This window comes from Numenius arquata, chromosome 11, assembly GCF_964106895.1.
Source record: "Numenius arquata chromosome 11, bNumArq3.hap1.1, whole genome shotgun sequence".
Classification (NCBI taxonomy): Eukaryota; Metazoa; Chordata; class Aves; order Charadriiformes; family Scolopacidae; genus Numenius; species Numenius arquata.
Window position 1 is genome coordinate 1197473 of NC_133586.1, and position 16279 is coordinate 1213751.

The 16279-nt window shown below is 55.3% G+C and overlaps 1 protein-coding gene across 20 annotated transcripts in view; it reads left to right on the top strand.

Annotated features, from left to right (window-relative positions):
* TLE3 (TLE family member 3, transcriptional corepressor) overlaps positions 1 to 4691 on the top strand; it is a 28837-nt gene extending 24146 nt beyond the window's left edge. For all 20 annotated transcript variants that reach the window (XM_074155604.1, XM_074155607.1, XM_074155605.1 and 17 more), the window contains 4 exons: positions 381 to 528; positions 1286 to 1436; positions 1930 to 2006; positions 2372 to 4691. In XM_074155604.1, coding sequence (XP_074011705.1) covers positions 381 to 528; positions 1286 to 1436; positions 1930 to 2006; positions 2372 to 2479 — 484 coding nt within the window. In that variant the 3' untranslated portion in view covers positions 2480 to 4691. The remainder of the gene's footprint in view (positions 1 to 380; positions 529 to 1285; positions 1437 to 1929; positions 2007 to 2371) is intronic.
* Positions 4692 to 16279: the final 11588 nt, after the last annotated feature.

A 16279-nucleotide genomic window follows, 5' to 3' on the forward strand; every position in this document is an offset into this window, starting at 1 on the left:
CTTAGTACAGGGAAGCCTTGTAAATGTAGCCTGAGCACCCACCAGCTCCCTTGAAGCAACCTACGTGGTTTTTACTAGAATCACAGACTGGTTTGGGTGGGAAGGGACCTTACAGCCCACCCAGTGCCACCCCCTGCCCTGGGCAGGGACACCTCCCACCAGACCAGGTTGCTCCAAGCCCCCTCCAACCTGGCCTTGAACCCCTCCAGGGATGGGGCAGCCACAGCTTCTCTGGGCAACCTGGGCCAGGCTCTCACCACCCTCACAGCAAAGAAGTTCTTCCCCAGATCCCATCTCAATCTCTTTCAGTGTCAAACCTTTCCCCCTCCTCCTACTGGCATTCCCCTCGAAGATTTACATTATTTTTCTGTTGTTTGAAGGCAATTCCAAGGCCACACAGACGGTGCCAGCTGCATAGACATCTCGCACGACGGTACGAAGCTGTGGACGGGGGGGCTGGACAACACCGTGCGCTCCTGGGACCTGCGGGAAGGGCGGCAGCTCCAGCAGCACGACTTCACCTCCCAGGTAAGCGTTGGGGGGGGGACCCTGGGGTGGCCTCGTCGGGCAGCTCCTCCTGGAGAGACCCCCTGCAGGGGCTGCTCCAAACACGTGGAATTGCCCCCTCCAAACCCTGCGGCACCTCTCCAGGGCTGGGCAACCACCTCCACCAGTGCCACGTGACTGGTGAAACTGGGGTTGAGCGGTCAGGGTCTAGAATGGCATCTGCGTGGCCGAGGTGTCCCCTGTGTCCCAGCTGCTGACCCCATGGCACTGGCGGTGGGGACTTTACCTGTGTGAACACTGGTCAGCGTGGAGCTGGGCATCCAGAAGCTGTGCCACCGCAGTTTCCAGCCCAGTAGAAGGTAGCCACTGGGAGTATCCATGGCGTAGAGCTTATTTCAGCCTTGCTGCCTTCCCTGCCGAGTTTTCCTCTTCTGGAGGATGCCAGGAAGGTGATGTCTCGGGAAGAGGCTGCGTTTCAGCCGGGGCAGATGCTGTTTGCCGGCTCCCGGCTTCTCTGTGCCCACGTCTCAGCGGATGGGGACACCGGGTGATTTAAAAGGACCAGGCTGTGTCCTTCTCAGCCTTTTGGGCTACTTCTCTACCAAATTGCTGGCCTCGCTGCGGGCAAAGCCATCACTTCAGTCAAATGGCCAACGGGGATCACCTCTAGCACGGCTCGTGATCAGCATCTCTCCCTGGTGGGGAACTGTTGGGGACGTGCAGCTGGTGGGTGCGAACCCCCCCCAGGCTGAGCACCCCTGTGTCATCCCCCCCGCAGATCTTCTCGCTGGGGTACTGCCCGACGGGCGAGTGGCTGGCGGTGGGCATGGAGAGCAGCAACGTGGAGGTGCTGCACCACACGAAGCCTGACAAGTACCAGCTGCACCTCCACGAGAGCTGCGTCCTCTCCCTCAAGTTCGCCTACTGCGGTAAGACACCCCCCCATCGGGACCTGACTCCTTGGGGACAGCCTGGGGACATGCGTGGGGACCGTGGCTGGAAGGAGGGGACAGTGTGGGGGGGGCTGAGCATGAGGGCTTCCAGCAGGATCTATCCCATGGATGGTGGAGATAAGGATTATCCCCATAAAGGACCCTGGTCCCCTACCCTGTGGTGGTGGCACCTCATGGGAGGTGACCCAGCGCCTGCCCACGCTGGGATGCAGCCCCTCAGGAGAGGGTCTGGGGCGAGCACCTCTGGAAGAGCTCCAGACTTTCTGATTTTTTTTTTTTTTGGGGGGGGGGGGGGGGGGGAAGAAGTCTCTCATTCATTTTTTGGGTGGGGAGGAAGAACCAGAATCCCCTGGGGACAGGGACAAGCCAGCCATGGGGTCCGGCTGGTGGCTTCGGTGCTGGTGGCCACAGGGATGGGGGGTCACCAGCAGCACATTTTGGGTGCTGACCCCACATTTTCTGGGCGCAGGTAAATGGTTTGTGAGTACTGGAAAAGACAACCTGCTCAACGCCTGGAGGACGCCCTACGGAGCGAGCATCTTCCAGGTAGGAGGCTGTTTCTCGGGCAGGGCGTGGGGGGGGGTGGTCAGTGCCTGGACCCTCCCCATCCTCTCGGCATCATTCTGGGGGGCTGGGAGAGGGGGGGGTCCCTTTGGGGTGGCCGGATCAGTAGCCGGCGCGCGGGATGCGGTGCTGGATGCTGCGCGGGATGCGGTGCTGGATGCTGCGTGGGATGCGGTGCTGGATGCTGCGCGGGATGCGGTGCTGGATGCTGCGCGGGATGCGGTGCTGGATGCTGCGCGGGATGCGGTGCTGGATGCTGCTCAGTGAAATGCAGCTGCCTCGGGGAAACCAAACTGATGGATTTTCTCTTCCACCTCCCCACCCCCCCGCCCCCCTCCTTTTTCCAGTCCAAGGAATCCTCGTCCGTCTTAAGTTGTGACATTTCAGCGGATGACAAGTACATCGTCACGGGCTCTGGTGACAAGAAAGCCACAGTCTACGAGGTCATCTACTAACCCCGTGGATTTTAAAGCATGGCTGGCACCTCCCAGCACCGGCGGTGGCAGGACTCGGGCGAGCGGCCGGAGGGCTCGGGGGGGCTGCTGCGGAGCAGCCCCCGGGGGCTCGGCCAAGGACTGGCACGCTCCGGCGGGGCTCTTCCTGGAGGGCCCGGCGTACAACACACACGGATTTATTTGGAGGTCTGCAAATATGGCACACATTGAAGCCCTAAACGAATTTTTGTTTGGTTTTAGGGTTTTGGGTTTTATTTTGAAACTTTTTTTTTTTTTTGGTTTTCTGGTTCTTTCCGTCTGCGCTTTGGTGGCACTATAAAGGACTTATTTTTTATTGTGACCTTTTTTTTTTTTTTTTTTTGGTGCATCCTGCATAAGACTTGTGAAAAATGTAAATAACGGACTAGTAAATAGCATTGGAAGGGTGGGGGACCCCTCCCGGTACACTAGTTGTGTATTTTTCGTCTGCTGTAATTGTATTCCACTGATGGTTTTTGGTGGTGGCAATTTTATTTTTTTTTTTTTTTATATTTCTTTTTGGGTTTTTTTTTTTTTTTTTGGTTCCTTACCCCCCCCCCCTCCCCCTTACCCTTCCTCCGAAGCGTCCGTTGGGACGTGACTTTGCCGTGCAGCGCGTGACCAGGCTGAGCAAAGATATTTCCACTGGTGAAAGTTGTTCCTACTGTCGTAGCCGTGCGTTGGTCGGTGTGTTAGTGATGGTGGGGACGCTGCCGGGACCGCGGGGGACTCGCTCGGATCCTCAGCTACTGACGGGACATCAGCAACACAATCACCTTGGTTTTGGTTTTTTTTTTGGTTTTTTGGGTTTGTTTTTTTTTTTATATATGGATTTCTTTTTTTTTTTTTTTTTGGTTTTGTGCTGGTATGTTTGAAGAAAAGGGGAAGCCCACGCTGCGGGATCGTCTGCGCAAGCCCTTCTTGGTCTTCGGACAGAAGCAATGAGGAGTGATTTCAAAGAAAGCATAGTAAATTCAGCTCAGGGAGCCACGAAAGATAATAGCAACTTATGTGTTTTGTATTCAAATGAAAAGTAAAGAAATTAGAATTGATAACCTTTAAAAAAAAAAAAAATACAGGTTTTTTTAAAAGCAAAGTTTACTAACAAGTAGGGTTTGTGTGTGGTGGGGGGGGAAGGGGCTGGCTTTGGTAGGGTCCTGTGGGCTTATATGGTCTTGTGTCTTCTGGTATATAGGTTCCCATGAAGCAAAAACCCCCTCCCCGCACAGGCCTGCGTTTCAGCGTTTTGTACTAAAGGGTTAAAAAAACAAACAAAAAAAAAAACCAACAAAAAAAAAAAAACAAACCATAATGGGAAATAAAAGTATTTGTGTAGCAGAAGCGCTCACCCTGTATTGTAGCATATGGAAGAGAATTTTTATACTACATTTTTATGGATTATTTTTTAATTTTTGATTTTAATCTGGTTAAAAAAAAAAAGAAAAAAAAATTAATAATAATGCTTAAGGGTTGAGGTGAGAACTGCCTGGTTTAGAGTCGTGGGTGGAGCGGAGGCGAGGGGTGTCCTGGGGTGCGTGGTTGGCATCGTGTCCCTCCCGGGGGGGACGCGGTGGGGCTGGAGGAGGAGGGGAGTTTCAGGGGAAACGGTGGTTTTCCTGGCAAAATATATGAGGGTTTTGAGAATTTTTTTTGCCCTTTTCTGCTTGAAAGGAAAAAAATAAGGGCGATGTCCCAGGTGAAGGGCATTGTTAGTGCTCACTGTGCGTCGCCTCGGTCGGGGAGGAGACGGGATGGATCTTGGGCGCTAATTACACCCCCCCCCACCCCCTCCCCAAGGACAAAGCAAGCTCTGTAAAACTGCATTTAGGGAAAGGGGTTCTGAGGGGGGGTTGGCTCAGAAAAAGTGACTCTGAAAATACCCCTGGTACCAATGGACCCACGCTGATGCCTGCTGAGGGGTTCAGGGATGCCCCCCACCCCCGTGTGTCTGTTGGTCCCCGGGACTGGCGTGAATCTGTGGGGGGGCAGCTCTGCCCGTCCCCCTGCGCCCCCAGACCTGGGCACAGCGTCTGACCCCGGGGTGCTTGGAGCATCCCCCCTCTTCCCATTGATGGGGGGTGTGTTGGAAAAGGCTGGGGGGGCTTTGGACTGCCCCCATGGCACCCTCACCGGGTGGTAAGGCCACTACCAGCTCGCCTTCTGCCTGGGCACTGGTTTGCAAGTCGGGGCTTCATTTTCCTCTAAAAAAAAGTAGAAAAAAAAAAATCAAGGAACTGCATGTGCCGGAGCTGGCGGAGGGTTACTGAGTCAGACTTCTCAACTTTACACCAAAGTATGTAGCAGAATATGTACAGCTGTTAATAACTACAACCGGTTTTTGTAAAAAAGGGAGAAAAAAAAAAAAAAGAAAAAAAAAAGGAAAAAAAAAAGAATAAAAAGTAAATGTAATGAAGCTCAAATGAAAGAAAAGTGTCTATAAACCCTTTGATCTCTGAAAACCTGCACTGAGTTGTTAATAAAAGCGAGCAAAGCGAGCGAGGGGCCCTTGTTGCTGCTGCGTGGAGGGGCCCGGGGGGGGCACAGGACACCCCTTGCAGGACACCGATGGGGGTGATGATGGGGGTCGGCTGGAGGAAGGGCGGAGTGTGGGACTGGTGGGAGCAGCCCCCCAGCCCCTGCCTTCTCCCCCTTGGCGTGGGGCTGGCCTGGTATGCGCTCCCCAGGGATGTGCGCCTTCCTCCTTGGATGCCCCCCCATCTCCCCCAGGGGCGAGCGAGCCCACAGGCACCCCCTTTTTCTTTTCTCTTCCCAAAGGTGTCCCCCAGCTGCTTTATCTCTGCTCCCGCAGGATGGAGAGATGTGGAGAAAGGGCTGGGAGAAGCGGGGGGGACCCTGCACCCTGGGGGGTACGTGGCCACCTCGGGGTGCCCGTGGCTCGGGGACGGGCTCGGGTGGCTCCCAAGCCAGGGGAGGTGGGCACCTGCATTCCTGCGCTCCCGGCCCCGCTGCCCCTGACGGAGACAAAGCGCTTTTCCTTGAACTAGGACATATGTACCGTCCTACGGGGGCTTCCCCGTGATGGATTGAACATGACAGAGCCCGCTGCGAGGGGGAAATAAAAAGCCGGAGCAGCACTCTGACTGCTCGGGTTCCCCGAAACGTACAGCGGTAAATGGTTATGAGTGCATTTAAATCTGATTTTAAGCTGGATGCCTTACACGGGGGACCATTAAAAGATAAAAATTGCAAGAAATCCTTTGTTGTAAGATTTCGGAGAGAGCCCGGCGCTGGGGAGTGGAAGGGTTCGGCGAGGCCCGGTGTCCCCCCCCACCCCCCCGGCACCCCGATCCGCCGCAGCTTCTGCTTTCAACAGTTCCCGGCAAACTGTTGCCCTTTGCAATTAATTTGGTTTGACTACAACCTTTCCCAAAGTGCTGACGGAGGGGGTGTTAAAGCCGCGCGCCGTCTCTCCGATTCCCATTTATGCTCTCAGCCAGGCGCCCAGCGCCCCCGCTTCATAATTAAAGTATCCCCAGCCCCCCACACTAATTTTTTTTTATTATATATTCATAAGGGCTTTTTTTTTTTTTTTTTCCTAACATGCTTTTAGTTCAGGCTGGGCCGATGCTGCCAGACAGCAGGGCGTGAAGGCAGAGACCTCGCACATCAGCTGGCACGTGGGGAGGGAATTGCAGCGGGGCACCCAGATTCCCTCGGGAGCGGGGGGGGGTGCCTGCTAATCCCAAGGCTGTGACTTTTGGGTTGCGTTACCTGCTTTTCATGAGTCGTTTCCATCCATGAGCATCTACCGCAACGGAGCATCTCGTCTTCCACGGAGATGTGGAAGGTCTTTGATCCCAGAAGCTGTTGAGCATCAAAATGGAGCCCTTACCCTTTGGGGTGCACCCTGTAGCCCTTACCCTTTGGGGTGCACCCCGAGGATGCTCCCGGCTGGTCTCCCGCAGCGGTGCAGTTCCTGCAGCCCTTGCAGGTAAGGATTGGAGGTGGCACCAGGAGGACACAGCGGTTGGGTGCGGGTGACCGCTCCGGTGCTGGGCACTGCTCCCCCTTCCCAGCCCGGTTCTCCAGGGCAGCCGTGAAGCCAAATCGCACTTTAACTCGTAATTATGAAATTCCAGCGTGTATGTCCTGGCACTGAGGCAGGCTGTGAGCTCACCGTGAAATAAATACCTGACCCAGGCGCAGGGTGGCTGCTCAGGCTGTCGAGGTGACAGTCACCCTGATGCACCCCGGGTTGCTTTGGTGGAGCTGCTCTGGGCTCCTGCCCAGCCGGTGGGTGCACGTGTGTTCCCCCTGCCCCGAGCAGGCAGAGAACGGGGACGGTGACCCCCCCAGGGACGCCCGTCCTGGGGAGCCAGCCTGGCCAAGCAGCTTTTCCCACAGTGTCTCTGGTGCCCAAACAGCAGCACAGGGCAATGCTGCAGGTGTAGGAGAGCTGTGCCGTGCCGTGCTGTGCCACCCCGTGCCATGCTGTGCCATAACATTCTGTGCCACACCATGCTATGCTGTGCCATTCCCTTCTGTGCTGTGCCATTCCATTTCATTCCATTCCATTCCATTCCATTCCATTCCATTCCATGCTGTGCCATTCCATTCCGTGCCATACTGTGCCATGCCATGCTGTTCTGTTCCATGCCGTGCCATGCTGTGCTGTGCCATATGCTGTTCCATGCTGTGCCATGACATTCTGTGCCATGCCATGCCATTCCATTCTGTGCCAAACCATGCTGTGCCATGCCATTCTCTGCCATGCTGTTCTATGCCATGCCATGCTATGCCATGACATTCCATTCTATGCCATGCTGTGCCATGCCATGCCATTCTGTGCCACGCTATGCCATGCCGTGCCATGTCATGCTATGCTGTGCCATGCCATGCCGTGCCGTGCCATTCTGTGCCACGCCATGCCATGCCGTGCCATTCTGTGCCATGCCATGCTATGCTGTGCCGTGCCATGCCATGCTGTGCCCACCCCAGGAGCGGCGCTGACGGCTGCAGTCTGTGCTCCCCAGGCAGGTGCCCGTGCAGTTTACACGGCGGGGAGCAGCAATAACGGGGTGCCCCTTTCCCCCTTCATTTTCCCACGCTCTGTGCCCAGTTCGCCGAGGTGTCTCACCCTTTGGGGTGCGAGGGCAGCACCTCCCCGCAGCATGGCACCCACGGTGGGGGTGGGCACGGTGCCGGGGAGGGCCGGGAGCCCTTTCCTACCCCCTTTCCATCCACCACCCGCCCGGTGGCTGCGGCTCCCGATGCCATCCCTCGGCGGCGGCTCGGGGAACAGATGGCGGGAGGAGGCTGTGGGACACCATCAGCTGTTGTTATCGCTGGCTGATGACACGGAGTGTAAATTCTGTTGGCACTACTCCCTTCGTCTGTTCTGCCTCTGCATCCCACCAGTTTTAATTACTGTAATTGAGTTATAATGAATGATTGTGCATTACCATTGTCTGTAATGTGGCAGGGAGTATTCTGTTCGTTACACACTCCATCTAACAACATGCCCCTCCTCGTTGCTTTGTTTATCTGGTTGAAGGGTGTCATCACTTCAAATGGCAGAGATAAAACAGTACTCAGAGTGTCTGCGTTTAGATGTTTATCGTTTTTCTGTTCTCAGGCGCTGGTGCTTCACTGAATCCCAGCGGAAAACTGCAGAAACAGATAAAAACTAATTTGGCTTAATCCCTCTTGAAAAAAAAAAAAACCAAAAACCAAAAACCAAAAAAACCCACCAACAAATCCAACACAAAAAACAAACCACCACAACAGCAAAAAAACCTCCAACCCTGCAGAGCTTTTGCCTGCTGAAAAAACCATTAGCAGGGGTTGGCACATGGAGCTCATGATGGAGGGATCGCTGAGAGCATCTCCTGGAGGTGGCTTGTCCCCGCTCGCAGCACCGGGCAGCTTCTGGCTGCCAGTCTGTCCCTTCTGCAGGTGGCAGGGGCACCTGGAGCCCTGGGAAAGGCTCCTGGCTCCACTCTGCCCATGCCCACCCTGCGTGGTGCTCACAGCCACCCTCACCTTGGCTGGGGGAGAGCAGCGCAGGAGGAGGTCACGGCCCCAGCCTGGGGACAGCCCGAGCCCAGCCCATGGGGCCGCTTCTGATGGTGACATCTCAGCACTGACCTGGGACTTTCGCAAAGCCCCTGGTACAGCTAAACCCCTCTGCAGCCAGCCTGGCATCTCCGTGCTGGTGCTTATGGAATCATGGAATCACGGAATTGCCCAGGTTGGAAGGGACCTTTCAGATCATGGAGTCCAACCATCAACCCAGCACTGACAAAGCCACCACTGACCCACGTCCCTCAGCACCACGTCTGCCCGGTTTTTAAATCCCTCCAGGGATGGTGACTCCACCACTGCCCTGGGCAGCCTCTGCCAAGGCTTCACAACCCTGTCAGTGAAGACATTTTTCCTAACATCCATCCTAAACCTCCCCTGGAGCAACTTGAGGCCGTTTCCTCTTGTCCCAGCCTGTTCCTTGGGAGAAGAGACCGACCCCCCCTGGCTACCCCCTCCTTTCAGGGAGTTGTAGAGAGCGAGAAGGTCTCCCCTCAGCCTCCTTTTCTCCAGGCTGAACACCCCCAGCTCCCTCAGCCGCTCCTCACAAGACTCATGCTCCAGACCCCTCACCAGCTCCGTTGCCCTTCTCTGGACACTCTCCAGCCCCTCAGTGTCCTTCTTGTTGTGAGGGGCCCAAAACTGGACACAGCTCTCGCGGTGGGGAAATGCAGTACTTGAAGGGCCAGCTTCATCCTGGAGACTCACCAGAGCTTCTCTGCTGCTCCAGGATGGGGACGTTATTCATGTGGGACACCCTGGCCTTTCCCAGCCAGGGTTTCCCGTGCGTGGGATGCAGACATGGGGCTGGGTGAGATTCTCTGCTCCCTCCCGGCACCGATGAGGGTGCTCGGGTGCTGGTGATGCGCTGGTACCAGTACCCAAGGAGAAAGCCCTCCCGATGCTCCATTTTCAACCTCCAAACTGCAAGGTGGGGCAGCTGCTGCATGCTCTCCTGGCCCTAAAACGCATGAAAAGTCTTATTAAAGCACAAAAAGTCTCAAGAATCTCATTAAAGCACTGCTGCACCACCAACCCTCCCTGCCCAAAGTTGGGGGTGGGGGGGGCAGCGATGCAGCAGTGCGTTAATGAGATTTATCTCTCTTCTGATCTAAATACCTTCCAAGCTCTCAGCCACGTGGATGAGCCCAGCCCCAGGGACCCATCCTGCATATCTGGGGGGGGGTCTCAAGCTGTGTCTGAGGGGCTCGGCTCTGCAAGGAGACACAGGAGCACCGAAAACACAGTGTTCAAGTGGGACCCTTTTCAGTTTGGAGGTAGAGGCCAAGGTCATATTAATTTTTCAAAGCAGCGCTGCATTCGGCGAGCGCCCATCGCGCGTCTTGGCTTCTGCGAGGATAATAACGTGCCTGTGTGCACCTAATATTTCTCTTAGGCTGCGGCTGGCTTAGGGGGAAAGTGTTGTGTGAGCGTTTTTTGTAAAAGGCTTGGCTCCATCTGCACGCTGTCAGTAAACGGCTGAGCTAAATAACATGTTGTTATGAATAGTAGCATTTGATAGTTTTAAACCTTTTCTTTTTTTCTTTTCTTTTTTTTCTTCCTTTTTTTTTTTTTTTTTCTTTTTTTCCCAAGGTAAATTCCAGTGGGATCAACACTACACAGGAATTGCCCCGGAGGAAGTTGGCTGTTCACCAATTCATCTTGTAAAAAAAGATTCATTATTACTGTTGAGCCGAGATGAAACAATTCCCTGGAATTAACTAGTCTAATTTCGACCGGCCAATGTTTTGCTACAATGAAAGTTTTTTTTATTGTTACACATAAAAGTCAAACCCCCCTTTCCCCACCCCAGCACCCCTGGGGAGAAGATGGGTGAGATGATAAAGGGAACTGCGTGCACGGGCGCACGTGTGCACATACACACACACATACGTGTATACGCACTTATAGACACACACGCTTCTCTGCAGCCCCCCCCGGGACGCAGTTGCCCCCCCAGGGGCTGTGTGAGGGGGGTGCCCCCCACAGCTCCGTGTACTTATCCCCTCATTCCCGAAGCCTGGATGGGCCATGCCATGGGGAAAAGCCCTTTTTCCCAGGCAGTGCTCAGGGATGCTCTGGTCTCAGGGTGATGCAGGAGAGGGGATCCCGCACCGGTGCCTTGGGCATCGGGGATGGGGCGGGGGTGTTGTGTGTTATAGAATTCAAGATTTAAACCAAATACAGACACCCCCCCAGACGGTTTGGCTGCAGGACCGGACCCTGCAGCACCAGTGGGGCACGGCTCGGCAGGGCTGCTCCCCAGGCAGTGACCGTCATGGGACGGGGGACGGGGACATCGTAGGACCCCAGGGGTGTGCGGTGGTGGGAGCAGCACCTCATGCCACCCCCGAAAGCTGCTCCGTGGGCCCCGGACACCCCTGGGACACTAACGGGGCTGATGAGGGTGAACACTGTGGCTGGTAATTGGTATTTGGTGTGTGCAGGTGAGGTTAATTAATGGTTCATTTAGAAGCACTAAACAAGAGTCTATTGACAGGTCTCGTTCACTCGGCATTTACCTTCTGATGGGCACTGGGGGGACAAACAGCAGCAGCCCCTCCCATGCACATTTGGGGGCTGGGGACCCTCCCCAGCACCGCCCCCCCCACCTTCCCCACCCCACAGGATGGGGCCGTGGGGCTGGGGCTCGTCCCCTGCTCTCAGCAGCATCTCTCTGGCGTGGTCCCAGGGGAGAGCATCCCTCGGCGGGACATTGGGACCTGGGTTTTCCCACGCAGGCTGATTTCCCACGTCAGCGCTGATTTATCGGAGAATTCACCTCCCCCCCCGCCCCCAACACCCCCGGTGCGGGAGCCACAGCTGAACCCACGAGCTCTCGTTGAGGCACCCAAGCAAATGGCCCAGCAGTTTCCCAGTGCTTTATGGCAGCGCACAGCAGCTGTGCTGTTCTCAAGGCGTACTGAAGCAGTTTAATTACATTTTGACACTAAGAGCTGTTTTATTATCCCAATTTTTGTTGTATAACTAGAACACGCCATGGATTGAGGAGGCATAATCCATTAATACTCACTTGTGAGGATTTGTAGCTTTGGACTTGTGGCCTTATACCTTACCTGCAGATAATATATTATCCCCTGGTACAGCCTGTCTGGGGGAGCCAGGGAGCCCACAACGTGCCCAGAGATGTGGTATTTATGAAGGCTCATTGCTCTGATCCCAGCACGGTGGGGACACATCCTTGGTGTCCCAGCCACCCTCAGAGGGGGGGGTCACTCGGTCTTGGGTACCACGGGGAGCCAAGGGGGCCAGGCACGTGTGGAGGGGGACCGGCCAGAGCTGCTCCCAGTGCCACTGCCCTCCCTGGGGGGTCAGAGCCAGCACATGTGATGGGTCTCTCTCCTTTGCTCAACCACTCTTTTTTTGGTGAAACAACAGCTTTAAGGCCTCAGCTCTGCTGCCAAGCCGGGGGGACGGGTGAGCCGATGGGCCGAGGCTGCTCAGTTCATCCACATAATGCTTCCCTGATAGTTGGGATATTAGAAACGAATGCAAAGGTGGGGAATTTCAAAGCAGGGATGAGTCCCCCTTCTTCCTAAGCAGGAATGGAGACAGTTTTCTCCATGAAGGTCTTCATCCCGCTGCCTGTGGTGTCCCGAAGACCCCATCCCGGGGTGGTCATCAGGGTGGGAATGGCTGCGGTGTCGCTCGGCAGGTCCGTGCCGTGTGTCCCTCTGCAGCTCGATGCCACGGCCCCCACCAGCCAACGTCCCTGTAACCCCCCCAAAGCAGCTCAAAAATTCTACCGAGCAAGCCCCCAGCTTTGCATGCTAATGGGAGGGCAGCGGGGATTAACCAGCATCCCCGTCCCCCCCCCAGCAGCTCCCCGGCCCAGAAACTGCACGGATGCCCCGGCAGATGCTTTAGGCACCGCTTTCTTAAATAAGTTGCTTTTCCCCTCCCCTTTCCTAACACTTAACCTCCTGATCCTCACTCTTTGAACACACACGATTTCAGCACACAGCTCTGCAGACCACCCTCAAAAGCAAATCTCTTTAATTTATGGAGAGGCTCAGCTTAAAACATGCGGGGGTTTTGTTTTGATTTTTTTTTTTTCTTTTTCTTTTGTTTCCCTCCCGCTTTTGCATTTTGTCCTGACTATAAATTTTTAACGACAGTTTAGAAAACATGAGCAAATCATCGGTGACATTTTTATAACCTGCCTAATGCTTTGAATAAAAGGTTCCCCCAAAGTACATGGTGGGAGCTGGGCACGGCAGCATCTCCATGGCCAATGGGCCAGGCAGCAGCGGCAGGAGTATCTATGGGTGGGCAGGGTCCCATCTGCCACCGTGCCCCCACAAACAGGCCCATCTGGGGGGGGAACACATCCAGGGACACGCATGCCGGGGGCCGGCAGAGAGGTTCTGTGCTTCCTGCGAGCCACAGCCCCACGGCAGAGCCAGCAGTGAGCTGCCCCCAGCCCCAAAGACCCCCCTAGATCCACATTTCCAGTATCCCCACCTACACCGTGTGAGCCTGGACCCCCCCCCCATCCACGTCCCGGGGGTGGGAAGGCTACCAGCAACCCCAGGGATTGGGTAACAAACCTGCTGAGAGCTTCTGCCTGAAAAATAAAAGCCTGAATAGAGCTTTTTCCTTTGGAAGATGCTAAAACGTTCTATTTCTGATGTTTCCAAAACGGAATTTAGCCTTTGCAGTTACAAACAGTGGGGTTTTTTTTTCAATTTTTTAAATTTAAAATTTGCTGAGCTTTTAAAGGTTGAAAGAAGCTTTAAATAACCTGGAAGCACGACATTTCCTCCTAGGTTGGGCAACAAGTTTTAGGTGCCCTTAGATGCGATTTTGAAGCAGTCCAACCTGCTCTAGGGCGGTGTGACCCACACTGGTCCCTCCTTTGCCCACCGGTGCCTGTTCCTACGTGAGGGGCTTTGCTTTTGGCTGGGTTAAAATATATGTGGTCTGCTCGCTCCCCCCTCAATGAGCTCCCACCCTTTCATCCTCCGTGCCACCCTCCAAGGAACGACGGTCGTTCTTCCTCCAGGTCACCGGTGGGCACGTCCAGCAGCCCCCAGTGCCAGCAGCCCCTGGACCCCCAGTGTCACCCCTCGTGCCTTCAGGTTATTGGGGTTCCTGGCACCTGAGCACCTGGGGACAGTACGAAACCCATTGCTTCGACATTTATGATTATTCACCAAACTCATAATCTCCTCAAGGAGGTATCACAAGAGCTTGACAAGGGCCGTTTCCCATAAATCCAGGCTGATTGGCATTAATTGCACTGTCCTCCTCTGACTCTCTATTAATTGAGTCCTGTATCAGCTGTTCCATTATTTTTCCCAGGATCGATGTCAGCCTGACAGCCCTGTAATTACCTGGGTCATCTTGTTTGCCCTTTTAAAATACCGGCACAACATTAGCTTTCTCCCAGCCCTCTGGAACCACCCCGCTCTTCAAAGACTTATTGAAAATCAACATTAATGGCCCAACCGTTCCCCTTGGCCAACTGTTTTTAAAGCTCCTTGGCTGCAGCTTAACCGGACCTGCCGATTTCCACACGCCTGGGTTTAGCAACTGCTTAACGTTCGTGTGAGTTCCTGCGGGGCCGGGAAAGTCTTTCATCACCAACCACCCATCCCAGCCCTTGGCTTCCTCCCAACCACCCGACCAACAGCTATTGGACACCTCTGCCCTTTCCGCATCCTCCTTCCGGAGACCAGGAATGTATCGTCAAGGTGTCCTCCTCTGAAAAGTCTTCCTCTCAGCCATGTATCTGCTGGCATTAATTTTTCTTTTAATCTATTCATAGAATCACAGAATGGTTTGGGTTAGAAGGGAACTTAAAGCCCACCCAGTGCCACCCCCTGCCCTGGGCAGGGACACCTCCCACCAGACCAGGTTGCTCCAAGCCCCCTCCAACCTGGCCTTGAACCCCTCCAGGGATGGGGCAGCCACAGCTTCTCTGGGCAACCTGGGCCAGGCTCTCACCACCCTCACAGCAAAGAAGTTCTTCCCCACATCTCAGCTCAATCTCCCCTCTCTCAGCTTAAAACCATTCCCCCTCATCTCATCACTCCACTCCCTCATATGGCTTTTAAACAATTTGCAGGTTTGGGTTCAGCATCTTCCCCATCTCTCCTGACGTCACGTGGAGTGGTCTTTGGCCACTGTCCTCCTGGCCAGGACCAAACTGCTGCTCTCTGTGCTGCAAATCACCATTCCCAGCAGGGACTGGAACTGAGCTGAAGTTCTGGCCTCCCAGCAAAGCTGGCAATGGGAACAAAAGATGTCAGCTCATCGGCAATAAATCAAAGCCCCGATCATGGAGCAAACAGCAGCGAGCGTGGACTCCTCCGGGAACCCTCACAGGGATGTCCAGCTTCCTTCTGGTGCACCAGGGTTCCTGCCTGCCTTCCCAGCGCTGGCTGGAACCGGGAATTGCTGGAACAGGTTAAGATAATGTTCATTTGTCTTCATTAGGTGCAGGAAATGCGGGAAGGAGGGGCGGTGCGGCCCAACAAGGGGCCCTTTTCAAGGATCATTGTGCCTTTCTTCCAGGTAATGGAGACAAATGGAAATTGCTCTGAAGGCATCTAAGTTTCCTGGCTGGTTTTTCTGTTGGTGGAAAACCCACCGGCACCAGTGGGGGCACCGGGGAGACCCGCTCGGGAAGAGCCTGTTTCCATAACAGGGTTTTATTGACATCAATAGCAGCAGGAGGAGAGGACGTGCCCCGGAGGCGGTGGGTGCCTTACTTGGATGGGTGCTGAGCATCCTCCCCGGTGCGGCATCACCCAGCCAGCACCCCCTGGCGCCGGCTCGGTCCCTGGTGGGACAATGACTGGGTTTCTGCTCCCCCCCCGGGCACTGCAAACCTCTCCCGGTGCTCCCGGGCGGGCACTGCCCTCCCCAGCCGCTGTTTGCTTACGCCGCCGGGCCACGACGACACCATAAATCCAGACAAACCCAGCAAACACAATAAGCAATTGTTGTTTGTCGGCCTCGACTGCTTTTGAACCCTCATGCGATCTTCCACAGCGGGAAGCCGGGGCTGAAACCCCCACCCTGTCCCCACCACCCACCCCCCCATCCCCGTCCCCTTGCGGGGAGACCGCCCGCTCGTGGCTCGGTTTATGGCCTGGCAGTAATTATACCTAGCCACAGCTCCTCTTAATTGACTGTAATGGATAGCCACATGAGGATATGGATATATTAAAAAGGTTAATTGGTTCGGGCCAGGCAGGCGTTTGGATGGTGGTCCCTTCTGAGGGAGGGTGACTCGGGCACCTCGGCACGGCGCTGACGGGGGTCCCGGCCCCAGGTCCGGCACCTGGGTCACTGGGACTCTGCTCGTCCGCTGCTTCTGCAGGTTCCTTCCCCACCTGCCCTCCCCCAGATTTGTTTTTAAAAATTAGTACACGCCTGTTTCCATCAGCCTGACGGAGTACGATGGCTTCGGTGTCCCCAGGGTGCAGCAGTCACCCACAGCTCGCCACAGACGCCACCACCGGTGACCGCCCCGACCAACCAGGCGGGTTTTGCAGGGAGCAGGGATGGCTTCTGGCTCCTCTTCCCTTCGGGAGCGGACGGAGGAGCAGCAGAGCCCCCGCTGCACCGAGCCAGAGCCCACCCGGACCTTCCTGCCCGTCTGCAGCCCCAGCAGATGTGGGGAGAGATGGAAATGGAGAGCCACACTGGCTGCACCCCAGGTGACAGCAGACTGGAGATGTCACAGCAGGATGCAGAGTGTCCCCTGGA